This window comes from Balaenoptera borealis (genome assembly GCF_965194805.1).
Source record: "Balaenoptera borealis genome assembly, chromosome: 7".
Classification (NCBI taxonomy): domain Eukaryota; kingdom Metazoa; phylum Chordata; class Mammalia; order Artiodactyla; family Balaenopteridae; genus Balaenoptera; species Balaenoptera borealis.
The window spans coordinates 101,568,596-101,588,736 of NC_138864.1; the positions used below are offsets into that span (position 1 = coordinate 101,568,596).

A 20,141-nucleotide genomic window follows, 5' to 3' on the forward strand; every position below is an offset into this window, starting at 1 on the left:
CTCCTTTAAAAAAATCATTTCTTCTTTGGTGAAGACAAATGGGAACATACTATCTAAGGGGTTGTCTTGTTTTTAAATATACTGAAGTTTTAAGGTAGTTTGCATGTCCATCTAAGTGGAGGGTCATCAGAGCAGTGGTTCTCCAAGTCTGGCGCAGGAACTCCTACATCAAAATCCCCATGGTGACTGGTTAAACACGCACATTCCTGCCCTTCTTCCAAAACTTCTGGAAAGCAGGGCTAAGGCATCTGTATTTTAAAAAGCTCTCAGGCAATTTTTTGGCGTGCTAACATTTAAGGATTGTATTACAGAATCCTATTCATCTTTGCTTAATGAAATAAAATGCACCATTTATTGTCATCTTCGATGGAAGCTTAAGACGGTTGTCAAAACTATCAAATTGGGGCTTCCCTGGTGGCGCAGTGGTTGAGGGTCTGCCTGCCAATGCAGGGGACACGGGTTCGAGCCCTGGTCTGGGAAGATCCCACATGCCGCGGAGCGACTGGGCCTGTGAGCCACAATTGCTGAGCCTGCGCATCTGGAGCCTGTGCTCCGCAGCGGGAGAGACGGCGATAGTGAGAGGCCCGCACACCGCGATGAAGAGTGGCCCCCGCTTGCTGCAGCTGGAGAAAGCCCTCGCACAGAAACGAGAACCCAACATAGCCATAAATAAATAAATAAAAATTTAAAAAAAACTATCAAATTAATTTATTTTATACTTTTCAACTAAAGATAATTAAAAAGTGCCATTTGACTGCAGGAGAAAGGATCCAGAGAGAAAAACTATTATCTAGACCTGATTTCTAAATATAATAGCTAGTTACATTAGGCTATATAAGTTAAAATTAATTATAATTAAGTAAAATCAAAATTTCAATTCCTCAGTTGCACTAGCCACATCTCAAGTGTTCCACAACCACATGTGGCTACTAGTTACCATACTGGATGGTGAAGGATAGACATTTCTATCATCACAGAGAGTTCTATTTCATAGTGCTGATCTCTAGGACACCACTTCCCAGCTTGACTCAAATATACTATTTTTTCAATTAACCAGATGCATTTGATATAGAAGAATTTAAGTTTTTTACTTTGCCAGAAACAAATGCAGAAATGATGTATAGACCTTCCTGCCTTTTCTGCAACCCTTCCTCCCCTTCGCCCCAAACCAAAACTAGTTGTAGCCTTTTTGCCTTGTTGCCTATTTAACCCTTTATCAACTGCATGCTTGCAATTTAGTGGCTCTCTTTATGCACCCTTCTTACAAAAGACAACTTCCACAGGAGAGCTGTGCTGATGGGGAGGCTCTACCCGGATAAAATTTCCCTGGATGGCTCGCCGACAATAAAGGTGCAGGGTTAACTATGTCTGTTCTGCGGGCTGTAAGCTGCTGGGCTGGGCTCCTGGGAGGGCGGGAATCTCATGGTTCTTCCTGTAGGAGCTTCATTCTCCAGTGATCCACCTCTTTCTCCACCTCCCAGATGGTTTTCCTGTTAACCCTTCCCCTTTCCCCCTGCTGGTGAATTTGTGTTGTAAGTGTAGGTGTTCAGTGCTGGGGTAGAAGCTGGGGGGCAAGAACAAACTGGGGAGGTGGTGCAGTTCTAAAATCCCCTTTCTCTGTGACTTTTTTTCTACCTCAAGACCTGCTACCAGAGAATTAGGAAGCACAAAACAATTTGAACCCCACCACCCCCGAATCAACTATAATCCCACCACCCAGATAAAAGCTCTGTTGGTACTGTGGTGTTTATCTGTCTTTTCTCTATGTGATGACAATTCAGATCATAGTTTACATTTCTAAATAGTCAGCTTTTTTCCCACTTACCACTATATTATGAAATTTTCCTTTAACGTTATAGTCTTTGAAAGCAAACTTTCTTAATATAGATGTCCCATAATTTACTTTACCATTGCCCTCATGTTAAAGTTGATTCCAATATTTTTCATTAGAAATAATGTGACATCTATCAATGTATATAAATTTTGTGCATCTCTCTGAGTAGTAAGAAAAAAAAAACGCAGAAAGAATTTTAGGTGAATGGGTATTAATGTACTTGATATAGTTCCAAACTATCTTCTAGAAAGGTTGTAGCCATTTATACTCCCATAAATAGAAAATGTGAGTGTCCCACTTCACCTTTTCTAAAACTGGGTGATAGCTTAAAAACATCTATGCTTATTTGCTATAAAAATATTATATAAATTTTAGTTTTATTGGTATTCCTTAAACTATTGAGGCTTAACAGTTTTCATGCTTATTGGGCATCTGTTTTTTTCTTTTCTAAACAACATGTCCTTTGTCTGTTTATTGAATTGAGGGTGGCTTTTCCTTTGCTTTTTGTACATTCTTCCAATTGTTTTATGAAGCCTGGTCTAGGGCTCTTTGATCCAGCATCCGCTCTTATGAAAGTGCCTCTTTGGGAGAAATCCATCCTCTCTCCTTACCCTCTTTCATCTCCCCGTGCTCTCTGGTTGTTCATCTCTTTTCCTATCAGACTCTGATCTCAAATGTTATCTATGGCAGTGTGTTCCACCTTAATGGGATTTTAAATCACCTAATCATTCAATGGAACACTCACTTATACCTCATCTCTACTTATACAGCTAAAGGCCATAGCTTTTGTCAAAGATATCTGAAGCCTCAAATAGGAAATCGTGGGAGACCTCTGGGAGTGGAGAACCTCAGACACCACTCTGCCAGCCTTCTCTGTCCGCCTGTGAGACCAGTCCTAGAGTCCCAGTGCTGTCACCACAAAAAAATAGGCTAAATTCAAGAACTGATGATGACTCAACTCATCCCTGGAGGCAAACAATAAGAGAACACGAATGAGAAAGAATAAGGTATTACTGGAAGATAGAGTTATTTTTAGAAGGACAACAATTGCAAGAAAAGCCAAAATTAATTATAAATGAAAAACCAAAAGTTACTGACCAGGTGTTCATAATTTGCTCATAACTTTTCTTAAAATTTGAACTTTTCTTGCATCTGTCTTTAAAGCTATTTCTCAATTAGGTATTTAGAAACCTAAGACAGATATTTCTAAAAATTCGCAGTTGAAAATTATTTAATTTGATTTAAAAAGGTAAATAAAAAATACCTTACCTTTGAAACTAGAAGTGAAATGATTTCTTTTACAGTGTTGTCAATCAAATCATCTATTTTCGAATGGTACTGCTGCTAGATATTAAAAGACAATGATGCATTAGTTGATGTGGACACAAAACTTTTGTCATAAGTCATAAATGTTTTAAAGCTACTAGTTATGACATATCAGATTTATACAAAATGACCATTTTGCACATTAGAAGAACAAAACCTTGAAAATGATCCACCCAATCAACAGTTTTTACATTGTGGGGTTTGAAAATTTTCCCATGTGCTCTGTTGAGTTAAGCAGCTAATGGGGTTATTATATAGATGAATTGAGTTCTTATTCTTATTCAGGCGGAGGAATGTGAAGGATACTTTTTGTCTTCTCCTCTATAATTAAGGTGGCCGTGTATTTTTCTAAAGGGTTGGTTTAGCTGGAGAAGCAAAAAGACTGGAAAAAGATTTAATTAATACAGCATTTCATGTCTGACAACTCTCATTCATAAGTTATTTTAAATGTGCTCTAGAAATAAAATGAGCTCCCAGTTGTTCACACTGAAAGGACCTTTTTGTCAGCACAGGGAGCCGCAGTTTATACAATTCTTACAATATGCTCAAGCAAGGGCAAAATTAAAATTTCATCAACAAAGGTGATAGATGGTAAGAAATTAATAGGCTATAAAAGGTATAATGAAACGGCACTCACTCCCCATAGTTTTATTACTGCTTCCTCTGAAAAAGACGTCTTTAAGTAAATGCAAAAAAGATGTATTTAAAATAAACCTGAAAGACTCTTTTTTTGCTTTCTTTAGAGAATACTAGAGAGTTCCCTTCTTAAGCTAGCAGGAGCTTCGAGCTTTGACAGCGTGTGAAGGCACACTTCACAGAGAATGTGACTTGTAAAGACTAACCCTATCTTGATAGTTCAAGGCTTCTTGGAACAGCTAACATAATGCATAGAGTAAAAGTACTCAGGTCAGTATAAACATTAGACCAACTTAACAGCTGCTGGGTGAATGGTTTCCAAAGATGTAAGTTTTTGAAAGCTATTTTTTCTTCTGAAAACATGTCTCAAAGTTTCCACACAGAACAAAACATCAACTTAGGTCTGCGTTGGAATACGCAGGAATGAGGTCTCCCCACAGGCTCTGACAGTTACAAGCCATCATTTACCTGCACAAATAATGAAGAAAGGAAGCATAATTTTGGAGCATGTGAATTATTTTCTTTTCCTGCTTGTGTGTGTGTATGCATGTGTGTGTATGCATGCGTGTGTTGACAAGTGGTCTAAAATTAAGCACACATATATGAACAAGGAAATTTCTAGGCATGTATTCCACTCAGTGAAACAAAATACTAAGCGCCCATCTCACGTAAAGCCTTACTGATCCTCAAATTTGCGCTCCCCAAAGGACAAACAGAACGGAAACCTAGATGGGGGCCTTCTACTGCTGTAGTACTGACACTTTTGCTTTCAGAACAGCTTGAAGAGAAGGAAAAGGGAAGAAAACAAAGAAAAGCAAGGTAGAAGAGGAAGAGCCTGAAAAACCTGGCTGGTAGCTGAGATGTCCAGGAAGCCCCCCCCCCACCCACCCCAGATACAGGTACAAAATCATCACTCCCCCTGGCCCCCACCAGCCGAAACTGTTCCAATGACTCGGCAGTGGAGGAGCTTATGCAAATGAGCTCAGCAGCTCTCCCTCCGTGCACACTCTCTTTTCAAATCCTTCTCTCTCCAAATTCGTGTCTGTGTAGCAGGAGGAGCTAAAATAGCAGACTGAGGCTCCTCTTTGGGGTAGAATAAGAAAGGGATACAGGAGATGGGCTTCAAGCTTCTTTCATCCCTCTTACATGGAAAGGGCTACAGAACATTCAGGGTTTGAGGCGCCCGAACCTCCAAACAGTTCCATCTTCTTAAATATGCCTTCTCCTCCATGTTTATCTCCCTTTGCCATAAACTTTATTTTTAACTCAAAAATAATGAAATGCCATCAGAAGGCTATTGGATATAAAATAGTAGAGCTTATGCATGTTAAACTTTTGGATTGGACCGATTTTGGCAATTCTTAAAGTCAAGAGTTGAGCCACTAAAGAGGCCATTTATATCCTTTTTATCGAAAGGCAGGGAAAGCCACAGACTCTAGGAGCCATCAAATTCTCCTATAATACACACCTTTTGACTGCTGTTTTCTTTCATATCTAATGTAGCCAAAAGCAGAGATGGAGGGAAGGAGAGAGAGAGAGAGAGAGAGAAAGTCAAAAAGGAAGAAAGAAAATATACTGTACATCTTAAATGTGTTACCCAGGGGGCAAACCCAAATAGTATAAGGGTTGCTAGATCTTTTTAATATGAGATTTTGCTCCTGTAAATTTATCTGATTAGCTCTGACTTACACTAATTTTAAATCTGAAAGCTGTTGGGAACTTCCAGAGTCTGCTCTAGCTGCACAGTTGGTAGAGGTGGTCTAGGAGCACTGTGGGTGGAAATGGGGAGGTGGCCTGAGAATTCATAGTTTACATACATATTCTGCAAAGAGAATAGTCCAGAAATGCCACATATAGATAATAGATAATTAGCTAGAAAAAGTTATTCATTAGGAGATCCAGATAGCTTCCAAAGACAAATACAAACACATACAAAGACATCAAAACAGGTAAGAACAGGATTTATCTGGAGACATTTACATTTCCTAAGCTAAAATTGATAGGTTTTTCATTTAGATTAGCAGACCAAATTTTTGTTGAAAACTTGCAAACTTTTTCTCGGCAACCATAAAAGCCTATAAATAAAATTCCTAACAGGATATTTCAAGTTGGATCAATGATTCTACAGACCAGGGTTTTGGTAATTTCCAGACCATTCTTAGACTAATTCTCCCCACATCTGCCCTCAAAAGTAAACCGTTGGTGCCTTGCTTCTCCAGTAGATGACTCCGAACTTAGATTAAGATGACCGTTGAGGAATTTTTACTTCATGGAGCCCAGGGAATTCAGATCAGGTACAGGTCTGAAATCCTTGCCCCCCTATATGTGGGTAAATATTCTCATTTCACCTGACTGTTCTCATGAGGAAACACGCAAGAAACGAAGACTAATCAAATGCCAGTGCAATCCAGCATTCTTAAAAGATTTTGGTCCTTCTGTTGTATTGGATTGTTCTGGCAACGGAAGTATTTTACTGCAATTGAGAACAAATCCCACATAAGTAGGGGCCCCCGAGTAGCTCCATTAATGTGCTTTCATCTTCAATGGATGGACCATGAGGTACAGTGGTTCTGAGAGCATATGACTGCCTAAGGCCCACGCAGTCATCTGCTTTTCTGCAGGAATGGATAACGAGGATTTCTAAACACTGGTGGTTTTCTGATCCCCACATCTGTCCCTGAGGGCCTGGCCTGAGACTGCTGACTCATTACACACAGCTGTCACAAGACCAGATCATTCACTCACTAATCACTCCATTAAATGCTGTTCTGGGCTGTGGCCCAGAGTGCTTGCATCATTGTGTGCCACGTAAGAAAACAGGATCATAATTTAGGAGCCCAGAAGAGGCTTCACTGTGGGTAAGGAGTTGGGAAGGTTTTATCCCAGCAATGACGATATAACAAATTTACTAGAGACTGTGGAGAGGTAATTCCCTTAAATTTAGAAAAAAAAAAAAATCTGCTAGGTTTACCAGTGTGGTATATATTTTTATAAGGTTCCAAATTGTGTAATAATCTAGTTTTTTCAAAAACTTTATTTGTTGCTTGCTATACAATGGGGTCCATTGGCTCACCTCTGTATGTAATGTATTCACCACTTTGCAGTAATTCCAAAACTTGTCTCAAACACGTACAGGGAGGAAAAGCCTGTGCAATTATGTGCATATTATTTCCTGGAGATTAAAAGCAAAGTATAAAATACTTCTTTTGCATTGAAATTCTTGTTTACCACTTTTCAGGGTTGCTAATGAGTTTTACACCTGCACATTTTGAACTATATTAATTGTGTGAAAGTTGTGGGAAACTAATCGTCTCTGGTGAGAAGGTACAGCTGCAGACATAATGCACAATAGCAGATTACTCTTCAAAACCATCCACCTATTAATGTAAAGAATCATTTGACAATGCAACAATGTTTTGTCATTTGTGCCTGTTTTTCTTTCAGAGTCCTAGAGTGAGTTGTTTCTTACAGAGGAGGATTTTTTTTTTTTTTAAATGGGGGTAATATTTTTAAAGCAGTGACAAAAAAAATCAGTCTGCTCATTCAACAAATATTTATTACGTGCCTATCAGTATCAGGTACTGCAGTGTATGTAAAAATAAGAACAAAAGGATAAATTCAGTATTAATGGAAGAGGCAAGATGATTCTATCAACCTGATGAGAAATGGATGTGTGTATAAAGAGACCTAAGGCAATATTCCCAAGCAGACAATCAAAGGCTTACATCTGGCTATAGAAAACCAAGAGAAGGTGGTTATGAGCCATTGATAGCCAAGCCAGCTGCCTACTCATTCAGGTAATTAGAGATAATAAATCACATCATAAGAGATCAGAGAATAATTACTGAACACTATAACACATATCAGCTACTTAATGTGTCTGTATGGTTGTATGCTGTGGTATTAGAAACACATCTTTTCCCCCTGAATTGCTCAAAGAATGCAAGATGTGTACACACACATAAGTTATGGCCAAATAGCTAATGTTTATCTCTGGGTTAAAAAGTATGAAATTCACAAATAGTGGGCCTTCTCATACTCTTAGCAGTTACTTAAACCTTTCTGCTTGGATGAGAATTGTTAGCCCAGTGAAGAGTTGGTTCTCAATTTGATTCCCAGGTGTCAACTGTAAGATGTGTAAGATTTAACATATTTGTAGAGCACAAAAGCATTTGACCTATTAAAAAATATTTATTTATTTATTTAGTCAATCCTGTAGGTATAAAAGGTTTTCTTTTTTTTGAAAATTTTAGATTTTATTGTCTCATTAGATGTAATTTTTTGATAAGAACATGATTAAGATATAGTTCTTTTTTTTTTTTTTTTTAAAAGATGACTGGTTTGATCAAGAAACAAAGTGGTTCAGCAACTTGTGTTCACTGAATACCTGAACACTACAGAACAATGAACTTTGGGTGCATTAAAAATCAGTGAGAAATCCATAATCCGTGAATCCTTCTGGAGAAGGATTTTTTTTTAAATTTTTATTGGAGTATAGCTGCTTTACAATACTGTGTCAGTTTATACTGTATAGCAAAGTGCATCAGCTATATGTATACATACATCCCCGCTTTTTTGGATTTCCTTCTCATTTAAGTCATTAGTTATCTATTTTCCTTCTCATTTAGGTCATTAGTTACCTATTTTATACATAGTATCAATAGTGTATATACATCAATCCCAATCTCCCAATTCATCCCACCACCACTACCCCCTGCTTCCCCCTTGGTATCCATACGTTTGTTCCCTACGTCTGTGTCTCTATTTCTGCTTTGTAAATAAGATCGTCTATAACCATTTTTTCAGATTCCACATAGATGTGTTAATATATGATATTTGTTTTTCTCTTTCTGACTTACTTCACTCTGTATGACTGTCTCTAGGTCCATCCATGTCTCTACAAATGACCCAATTTTGTTCCTTTTTATGGCTGAGTAATATTCCATTGTATATATGTACCACATCTTCTTTATCCATTCCTCTGTTGATGGACATTTAGGTTGCTTCCATGTCCTGGCTACTGTAAACAGTGCTGCAATGAACACTGGGGTACATGACTCTTTTTGAATTATGGTTTTCTCAGGGTATATGCCCAGTAGTGGGATTGCTGGGTCATATGGTAGTTCTATTTTTAGTTTTTTAAGGAACCTCCATACTGTTCTCCATAGTGGCTGTATCAATTTACATTCCCACCAACAGTGTAAGAGAGTTCCCTTTCCTCCACACTCTCTCCAGCATTTATTGTTTCTAGATTTTTTGATGATGGCCATTCTGACCGGTGTGAGATGATATCTCATTGTAGTTTTGATTTGCATTTCTCTAATGATTAATGATGTTGAGCATTCTTTCATGTGTCTGTAGGCCATCTGTATATCTTCTTTGGAGAAATGTCTATTTAGGTCTTCTGCCCATTTTTGGATTGGGTTGTTCGTTTTTTTGTTATTGAGCTGCATGAGCTGCTTGTAAATCTTGGAGATTAATCCTTTGTCAGTTGCTTCATTTGCCAATATTTTCTCCCATTCTGATGGTTGTCTTTTGGTCTTGTTTATGGTTTCCTTTGCTGTGCAAAAGCTTTTAAGTTTCATTAGGTCTCATTTGTTTATTTCTAAAAGGTTTTCAAACTGTGTTCCTCCTGAGGTTCTGGGTACTACCTCAAGAAAACCTCGTGTCAGGGAGGAAGAAGGCTCCTGACACAGGCCTGCCTCTTCCCTGCCTCTGATGATGGTTACATCCCACACCATGAGTGGGAGGAAAGGCTGTTATCATGGTGGGCATGTCCCTCACTGAAATCCACATCTGGGTTCTTCTGTATGAAGTGACCTTAAGAGTTGCCTCCTGGCCCTCAAATTTAGAGGTTACCCTCATATATGCTATATGTCATCTAAAGCCCCAAACTCTAAATTCTTCTAGTATTAATGAAAGTATATACTACAGATATATGCATCTTGAAAATGTTAACAAACACTCTGCTTCTGAATTTATTTAGAATTTAAAGGAGGGTGAATTCATTTGGTTTTAAATAATCTTATCTTTAAAAGTTTAAAAGTAGTTTGTTGATTCTGCAGCTTAACAGGGAAGAGACATTCCCCTTGACACTATTTAAGGTATAAGTATCTACATGTGTTTTACTGAGTCATTGGGTATTGCTATGTAGTGTTATACACAGAAACCAAAAACCTGAAAGTGGAATTAATTATATTATTTTAATTTGAAAAGATGAAAATAAAAAATGTACACGTACAAAAATAATAATGAAAATGTGCTTTTTTTAAAAAAAAGAAACTTACCCACTGACTACCAAACTGGATCATGCCATGGGGGGAAAAGAAAAGACGATGAAGGAGAACATAAGGGAAAAATAAAGAAATGATGAAAAAGTAATTACCATGGGAAAAGATGCAATAAAACGTCAACTTAGACAGATAATCTAAGAAAAAGAGATCCATTTCACCCAGTCACCACTCTCAACAAAAATAAATCATGGGGTAAAATAAACTGTATTTCTGAGTATAGAATCAAACAACATAGAAATCAAATTGAAACAATGGGGTATTTATTGAAAAAAGCAAAGCCTAATCCTTAAGTACAGAAAAGAAATGGAAACTTTTGTGTAAATAAAATATTTCATGCGCTATTTTCTGTGGCCTGTTTTTTTGTAAGCAAACTCTGGATACTCTATATTTGTATAAACAAAGTAAGTAGCTTTCTAGCTTTCTCATTTGCTTGTGAAAAGCAAGGTTTATGTAAATACACAACACCTAAGCCGTTAAAAGGTATATCTGAAATTCAATGGCCACTTGTAAAATTTTGGGCAGTCTTTATATTAAAAAGAAGAAATTGACAAGAGCAAAGGATAAAGGGGCATTCCATTATTATAGTAAAGATCAGGGACTTCCCTGGTGGCACAGTGGTTAACAGTCTGCCTGCTGATGCAGGGGACACGGGTTCGAGCCCTGGCCCAGGAAGATCCCACGTGCCGCGGATCAACTAAGCCCGTGTGCCACAGCTGCTGAGCCTGCACTCTAGAGCCCGCGAGCCACAACTACTGAGCCCGTGGGCCACAACTACTGAGCCCACGTGCCACAACTACTGAAGCCCACGTGCCTAGAGCCCGTGCTCCGCAGCAGGAGAAGCCACCACAATGGGAAGCCCATGCACCACAATGAAGAGTAGTCCCTGCTCGCCGCAACTAGAGAAAGCCCGCGCACAGCAACGAAAACCCAATGCAGCCAAAAAAATAAATTAAATAAAAAATAAATAAATTTAAAAAAAGATCAAACACTTGTATGGGGGAACTTGGTCTTTTTAATCTAGTCAAGTGAGAGACTTCTGGAAACAGCATCCTCCTCCACCAGGGCACCCAGTGCTGCATTTCCACACGGGACATTCAGTCCACTTACCTCCTGTCCTCCATCCAGGGCACAGAGTTTGGTGCTTTGCTTTTTGGCATCAACTAATACATTAAACATTGTACACACAGAGGCTGGGATGCGCAAGTCAGTTGTTTTGCTTGCCTTTTGCAGCTTGAGTTCGAATGCAGTTCTTGTTCTATTCATTAAAACAAGAATTTAGAGTAAGAAATTCTGACATATGTCCCACCTGTTTTGTAAAAGTGAAATCAAAACGACAAGATGCTAATTTAAAACATGCAAATATGGGGTGTGGCATTGCCTGGTAGCTAGGAGGTAGGATGCTCTTCTTTTCAGGTGTCTTGTATGAAAGATCAGACTGTGGTATTTTATATTAAACATAGCTTTTGCAGTTGCTCAGACAATATTTCTACCCAGATGAAGCTATTTGTTACATCTAGTGTGTACTTTTAATGGAAAAACTTCATAGTTGCGCTTAACTGTCTGAATGAATATCCAAGTAGAAAAATCACCTGCTTCTCTATGTTAAAGCAGAACAAATCTTCTGTGTGAGTGTTTACCACATCAAAAAAAGGACAAGTCTAGAAAACACTAAAACACCATAATCAGTGTGCAATGGAGAATGTGTAATTCTTTTATGTCATTTAGTTTCTCTTTCAAATACCTGAAGTTGCATTTAGGTTTTTTAAAGAAACTGCATAACAGGTAGTCTGGAAATGGTTTTGCTGAAGTATCCAAAGAATATCCATAGATTTGATACATCAGAATCACAGATGACGAACATGATTTTTTTTAAACATTAAATAATCTAATTCATGGCCTTGCTTTACACAGCCATTAAACATTATTCTAAAGACAGGATTTTTCTCGCTTTAAAGAATTCAGGATTATTCAATTGCTCCAACCGGAAGTTGTTATTCCCGTATGCTGCCCTCACTGTTCTCGCACATATTGTGAACAAGGGCAATGGGGAAAACAATGCTAATTAGGATGCAATGCTGATTTTGTAAAAAGTGTTAAAGAAAAGGAAAGCACATGTGGAAGAATCCAAAGCCTCATAACTTATTTCTGGTTAAGTTCTGAAAGAATGTAAATAGATACTTGGAACTCATCCGATGTGGATAGAGAATACCAGAAAGACAGAACAATTGATGGCAATGATCGTCCACGGAGTTTGCCATGTCATTTCACAGCACACAGACACAGTAAGTAATGCATAAAGTACTTAACAGATCTCCTCCACATGTCTCAGGAAGTATTGCTTTGCGAATTTAAAGCACAGTATTCCCAGAGAGATAATAAGTACAACAGAAAGGATTAATACGGTATGGGTGCTACTGATGAGGGTAATGGTTAGGAGACCCGAGAAAAAGTAGCAGGCCAATTTTATCAATTACATGGGTCCCCAGAATTCAGGTCAAAGGACCTAATGTCCTTGAAATTTTGGAAAAGTGGTACATGTTGAAACCTTCCTTGTGACAATTATACAGCAGATACTTGGTGAAAAGTGGTATTTTGGGAGTTGGCAGAGTAAGCAGCAACTTGAAAATACATGTCTACCTTTTGACACAGGCCTCTATCATATCACTGGCCATTAGTTTAAGTCTTTGCTCTAAGTGATGGGCAAATTCTTGTTCTGGCCAGTGAAGATCAAACACAAACATTTGCAGTGCGTCAAGTTTCCAAAAAAGGTCTTCTGATGTTGCTGAGCCATTGCTAGAAGAAAAAGGAAAAATGAAGAACATTGTGAACTTCCACTGTTAGCTGCGTGGGTCACCAATACATTGTTTCCTCTTTTCTGTATCACTTGCCATCAATACATTGTTTCTTCTTTTCTGTATCACTTGCCATCAATACATTGTTTCTTCTTTTCTGTATCACTTGCCATCAGTGAAAAAATACTATGTAAGACCCCTAGTGATCAATATTTTCTTTGTTCAACCTTGGAATTTTCCCCTTTCACTTCTTCTTAATGAATAAGGCAAGGCAAGGAGAACAAAATAGAAATATAGTAGTAGGGTTTCATTAAAAAGGGGTAAAATGAATAATGATTCTTTACTAAGGAAATCAAATTATATACATAGGAACAAACATGTTAAATTGTTCTTTACCAATCTCTAGGATAAAGATAAAATACACATTTCCTCCTAGAAATTCAGAAAAGTATGTTTTATGCAAGAAAATTCATATGACAGCAACTAGCAGCTTTATTTAACTCATGCATATGCGTCTCTGTCATCATGATGGCTTCTGTGTATCTATAGGTATGTAGCCTTCAGGGCCTTAAATTTCTCAGTTACAGGTAAAGGTGAAACAGGTACTGGGAATGAAGTAACAGGCTGGGTAGGGAAGCAAATCTTACTTTTACTTTGAAATGCTTTGTGCCTTTTCCTGTTCATAATCAAACCTAACTTAGTACCAGGTACGGTCTAACAGAGAAAAGATATTCAAGGTGCTCTCAAGTGGGAGCACCGTCATGTATTTCAGGTCCTTCCATCTATCTCACCATGGAGCCGAGGTCTGTTATGCATTCACTACTATGGTAACGTTACTCTAGGGACCATATTTTCACACCATGCGAGAAGGTAATTTGTGTCAGAGTATATCATATTTGAGTAAAGGATAATATTATTACTTTTCATTAAGCAAGTATACAGCCTAATAGGAAAATAGATGATTTGAAAATAAAATATTCCTATGTATACTGAAACTTAATTGTAAAAGAGAACAAAAGAAGAAGAAAAAAACAAAAACTGCTGTATGATTCATTTCTGCTTAGCTTTCCAACGTTTTAACATATACTAACCTAAAATTTATATTTTAGGTTTGTAAAAGAAAAATATTAAAATGAAATAAACTAACTTATCACAAGGGCATGGTGGAAAAATTTTATAAAAAAGAAAATTCTTTTAAATAACCATATTGTTTAGCTAAATATATCTTAATTAGCCAGCGTAAAAACAATCACCTCCTGCTCTGGCTAATTAAAAGCTTATTTCTGCCCCGCAGCGCCCAGCATCTTCGCTCCATCACCAATCTACTGTGCTTTCCTCCTCCCGTTTTGCCAGTAATTCCTCATGATCTCCTCGTCTAGCCAAAATGTCCTCAGAGTTAAATTCTCAAGGGAATGATCACAGCAAAGCAGTGAACATTACCCATAGCACTTCCCTCGTTTAATATCTCCAAACCTTAATATTCAGTGCCCCAAATGTATCATTAAACAAAAGAACCAGACATACCATGCTGACATTGCTGTAAAAAATGTTTGAGAAAACACTATAGTCAATTCTCCATTTTGCCATTTATATAATAAAAAGTAAGAGAAAAAAATCCTGAAGCAAAATCCTCCTGTACATCTGTAGTGTACAATTTAGTAGATAGAGGAACTATGTTTTAAGAGTAATTGAATATAATTGTCAAAGAAGCAAATCTACTTCTTATAATTTTTTACAACAAAACAACAGCAACAAAAGCCACCATTAAAACAAACCCCCAAATAGTAAAGGTAGAATTCTATTAAACATGGACTTTCTCATCATATGTGACAATTAGATCTTTATAGAGAATATGGATATATGTTTTTTCTGTTCTTTGATGTTATGGTAAGATTCTGAATGATACATGTGCTTAATTGGGAATGTAATTAAGATAACAAGAGTTTGTTATAATTAAATAGATGAAAAAATGTAAATAGGTTTTCTCTCAAGCTGGCATGTATAACCTGCAATTTATTCAGAGCTTTTTCATTTTAAAATTATTTCTAATCAGTGACCTATCCCTAAAAGTATTAGTAACAGATTAAAGAATTCAAATGTGAAAAATGGAGTCTGAGATAATTTTCTCATAATGCCAGCAGTAAACTCACCTGACTGGCATTCACTTCTAGAGTGAAAAAAACCCAGAATGAAGATTTTATATACAGCGAGAGATTTGGAGGAGCACCTCTTAAGGTGATTTATACATTAGTATGTAGAGATGTATCTTCAGACTCATGGATAGTTTAGTATTATTTCTCTTTACTTTATCAGTAGTTGTATTTTTAACTCCTTATATATGTGAAATGGGATTTTTTTCTTGCTATTTAATGCTTTATAAGAAAAGTTAAAAAAAACTTTGCAATGACATCAGAACATTATCAGTAATTCTGGCCACCCTGACACAAAGCCTAGTGTTGATAACCTTCGCAGGTAAAGATAATGGTAACTAACTTGTAAAACATATTTTTTTATTTGCCCAGAATGATGAAAGTAGAAGTACTTTATTTACAAAGTCACAATTTTTTATAAAGACAGGACATTCCTGTCCTGAGACAGGTTATTTTTAAAAAGGGGCTCCTAATAATGAGATTTAGGGCTCACATATATCTCAAAGCTAATAGAGTAATTACAAAAAAAACCCCACTAAATTTCACAAGGCAGTGCCCAAAATACTGTTCTTCATTAAAATCAAGGATGTTAAACAGATGGGAAATGAGGAAGAAGAGGAGTTAAATTAGAAAACCATGTAAAGAAGTACAAAAAAAAATCATAAACTTAGAAAGGTTCACTACACTTCCTAGATAACTGAGGACACACAGACACCACTTGTAAAGCCCAAACCATTTGCTTCTAAGAAAAAGATTCACATGTAACCTAATATCTTAATAATTATTATGAGTATAGTGTTGATGTTTAATTTGGAGAAAAACTGCCAAACTATTTTGCAAGTTATCATTCTCTTCCTTGGCCTTTGTTTCTCTCTTTTTTTTGATTACATGCAGATGAGACTGGGAATAGATTTGACACGTGGTGATGGGATAGGTTTTGGATGTTGGACAAGTTTTTAAACAGTATATTCTCTTGAAGCAAAATATATTAATAATCGGAGTGAGAGCTTTGGAGTCAAGCAAACCTGGGTTCAAATCTTGTCTTTGTCATTTGCTTACTGTGAGACACTGGTAAGTTTTGCCTTTTGACTTCTTTGTGACTTAGTTTCCTTAACTGTAAAATAGGGAAAGTGACATTTACCTCACAGGGTTGTTACAAAGCTTAACCGAGATAAAGAATTTGGCACTTTATACAACAAATTCTCTATAAATGGTAGGTAATTTTCTTCTTATAATTATTATTCTTTCTAGCTGACTTCATGAGAGAACTTGTGCAAAGCATGGGCTGTTATTGAGTTCATTTGATTGCTGTGAGGCTCATACGTTTGAAAACCATACAGTTATGAGTAATAATGATGATTGAGGATAATGTAATAATAATTATAGTAATAACAATCATCATGTAGAATAGGAGTGGTTATCACCTATCGAGACCCTACGCTGTGCCAGGCACATTTCACAGTTTTTTAAAAAATCCTCACAAAAAACGTCTTTAAGTTAGGTGTCATAACCATTTTAGAGTTGAGGAAACTGAGGCAAAGGAAGACTTAACGATGAATAAGCTAGGATCTAAATGTGGGGCTGATCGATTTCAAAGCCCATGTCCTTTTCACTTGAATGACTCTCGGTTACTGAATCTGCAATAGGTAGGCTCATCACAATGTGGAGTTAATAAATATGGTTTGTAATGATATAAAGATTACTTAAAAATAACAAGGTGCATCAAATGATATATGAAAGGACAAAAGAAGAACTTGTTGGTACTGAGAAACAAAAGACAACCCGTTCTCTGCAACCTGCATTATTGTTTCTTTAAAGGTGAGACTAAGATTAAAGCAGAAAAAGATTATGTTCTTGAAACTGTTCTTACAAAGGTTTTTCTACATATACGAGATAAATCAAGTGGCAGTAACAAAGCTGGAGCCAACTAAGGATTCTGGACATACATACCTACCGTTACCCACACTGCTTGTCTGAATATGGAGAACTCTGGTCATACCACTTAGACTAGAGTCTACAACCTGGGTCACAAAATGACCCTTGTCCCACAGATTACATATGAATGACATCAAACCAGTGAGTTTTTAAAAAAATCTATATTATTTATCATTGATATGCTAAGCTTAGCTTAATAGCTTCAAAAACTCAAAACAAATAAAACCAAACATAGTATTCCTCAACCAATGATGATAAATGCCATGCAATCTAAACACATCTGCACAGAATACAGCCCAGGCCATGCACCAGCTAACGCACCACCAGGAAATAAGTGAGGGATACACACGTGGACTCATATAAAGAAGCCATCCACGAAGGAGTAGAAAAGCTAGGAATCTGTGGAAGATTAAGAGGCAGACTTGGAACTTTTGGAAGAGCTACATTGGGAAGACTGTTGGCGATATTCCTGTAAAGAAACAAACAACGTGGGAAGGGACCACCATAAGCAATAACTACAGATGGCCACGTGTAAAGTCATAAGGTCAGGACAGAAGAGACAGGGGCTCTGTGGACACTAGGCAAGATACCTACTTGACAGGCTGCCATGTCTCTTGCTCAAAACCTCTGTGAATTGACTGGGCGATGGAGGACTCCATGAGATCCACGTAGCGGACAACCAAGGGCACAAAGATTTCTTGCAAGTGTTTATGAAATTTTCCATTACATAGAAGTGCTGAAATAGTCAAGCAGAAACAGTGTTTGTCAGAGGGATAATATCAGGCATTTGGAAAATATGGACGAAAAACTTTTCTGGAAAGAGTCTGACACAGAACCAATAAAATACAGAGGTCTGGCTCCTCATATTGGATATCGTGCCATGAAAATTGATCAAGAATTACAATTGACCTCCTATATATGGCTGTCAAAACCACAGATAGATTATATCTCTATAAAATATTCCTGCCAGGTGGTATGGTTTTATTTTCTAAGAGATTTAGCACACAAGGCATTTGACCACTTGCTGGAGATTCAAGGGAGCTGCCGAATTCTCTGAAGGTCTTGACACGTGTAAATACAGCAATTAAACAGAGTTAGAATACCTGTGGTACGCTGTGTATCACAGAAGAGCTAAACCTGTTCAATTCTAAGAAATAAGTTTGATTTCTTCTAAGAGATACACTAGTTTAATTCAGCAGGAGGGTGACTGTGGCCTTGGGAATGTCTATTCTGCTTCATGAACTTTTTAGTTATTTGTGGATTTTCTTCTTAGGCATTTACTTTTTCACATGGGTATTTAAAAAGTCAGCATATCACATGCATTTTTTAGTTGCCCATTAGTCTTCACTGAATTGTGATATAGGACATCCAAGCTGAAGCCGTTGCAGAAGTCTAAGAATTTGCACTACTAGGACAGCACTGCTGGACAAGATGCACTTACCTCCACTAAAAGATGGCTGCTTTCTATGCACAGGTCATAGCTTTATTAGAACACAGGTCAGTGCTGTAGACTGAATGTGTCTCTCCCAAATTCATATGTTGAAATCCTAACTCCCAGTATGATGGTATTAGGAGATGGGATCTTTGGGAGGTGATCAAGTCTAGGGCAGAGCCCTCAAGAACAGGATTAGGATCCTTATCAAAGAAACCCCAGAGACATTCCCTTGACCCTTTCACCCTGTGAAGATACAGTGAGAAGACGGTTGTCTGTGACCCAGGAAATCTAGCTCTCCCCAGACACTGAATCTGCTAGTGCTTTGATCTTAGACTTCCCAGCCTCCAGAACTCTAAGAAATAAATTTCTGTTATTTATAAGCCACACAGTCTATGGTATTCTATTGTTGTAGCCCGAACTAACACAGTATGTGTCTAAGTTGCACCATGAAAGGATAGAGAATCTTTAGGAAAATACTAAGTAATGCTAAGTAATTGTCAACAAAGAATTCGTAATTTTTTAGATGACGGTACATATTTCTCAAGCGAACATCCTAAACCCAGTTGTGATTTCTTCTAATAACTTTCAAAGTGAAAACGTGTTCATTTAAAAATATACTCTGTGGTTAGGAAAGGTATTTCTTAAGAGAGGGTATTTTAATTGAGCCGAAATGATAGGGGAGTCCTCTGTGGAAGATTTAGAGGGAAGGTTTCCAGGTATAGGGGACGGCTAGCACCAATGTTTTAAGAAAGGAATGAGTTGGCGTGTTTCTAGAAAAACGAGAAAGCCAATGTGGCAGAAGTTGAGTGAGGGAGGGGGAAGAATAGTCCAAGGTGATGTCTAGATGGTAGGACATTGTGAAAAGGATGGATTTTACTGGGGCAATGGGACACATTATTATTTTTATTATTACTAAGAGAGGAGTGACTTGATATGGTCTCTCTGGCTACTGTGTGGAAATAGAGTACGTGGTGAAGGGTGAAAGCAGAGAAGGAGGGTAGTACTCAGTTCTTTTCTGCAACAGACCGGCTAAAAGATGATGATGATGATGGTGGTGGTGGTGGTGGTGGCCTGGATGAGAACGGCCGAGGTGGGAGATGGGGAAAAGCCTCTCAGTAATCCCATTCACTTTTCCTTTTTCCCAGCATGATGAATATGGTTAACAATAGCATACTACATAGTTGAACATGGTCAAGAGATTAGATCTCAAATGTTCTTACCACTGCCCCCCAAAAATAATTGTAGGCATGTGAAGTGAAGGATGTGTCAACTAACCTTATTGCATTAAACTTTGATATACGTAAGTATATCAAATCACTACAGTGCACACCTTGAACTTACACAATATTATATGTCAATTATATCTCAACACTTCTATGGATTTGAATAGCTGTATATGCTCATAGTTACTAAATTTAATTACCAGCACACTTTAATAGTACTGTCTTCATAAAATATTCAGCTAAGTATGCCAATTTCCACATAATCTTCCTCAAAACCTAAATAGTGTTTTAAAACTTGGGCAAAGAATGTGACACTCATCATGGTGGCACGAATATGAAAATGCTCACTATATATTACTTTAATTTAGTGATTCTAAAATTTGTCAGAGGCTGGAAAACTACAGACACATGAAAGTGGAGTAGGGAGTTATTCTAAGTACAGAAGGAAATACAATACTTTTTTTTTTTCTATCTCTGATATATTTTAGCATTTTTTTGTAGTAAAATAATCTTTTCT

At 37.4% G+C, this 20,141-nt stretch overlaps 1 protein-coding gene across 22 annotated transcripts in view; it reads right to left on the reverse strand.

Annotated features, from left to right (window-relative positions):
- Window positions 1-20,141, reverse strand: part of CADPS2 (calcium dependent secretion activator 2) — a 549,410-nt gene that overhangs the window by 55,544 nt on the left and 473,725 nt on the right. For 9 of the 22 annotated variants that reach the window (XM_082399988.1, XM_082399997.1, XM_082399993.1 and 6 more), the window contains 6 exons: window positions 17,561-17,702; window positions 17,316-17,435; window positions 12,727-12,882; window positions 11,197-11,344; window positions 10,084-10,098; window positions 3,104-3,178 (listed from right to left, as the gene is read on the reverse strand). In XM_082399988.1, the coding sequence (XP_082256114.1) occupies window positions 3,104-3,178; window positions 10,084-10,098; window positions 11,197-11,344; window positions 12,727-12,882; window positions 17,316-17,435; window positions 17,561-17,702 (656 nt within the window). The remainder of the gene's footprint in view (window positions 1-3,103; window positions 3,179-10,083; window positions 10,099-11,196; window positions 11,345-12,726; window positions 12,883-17,315; window positions 17,436-17,560; window positions 17,703-20,141) is intronic. The other 13 variants (XM_082399992.1, XM_082399990.1, XM_082399991.1 and 10 more) reach the window with 5 other exon arrangements.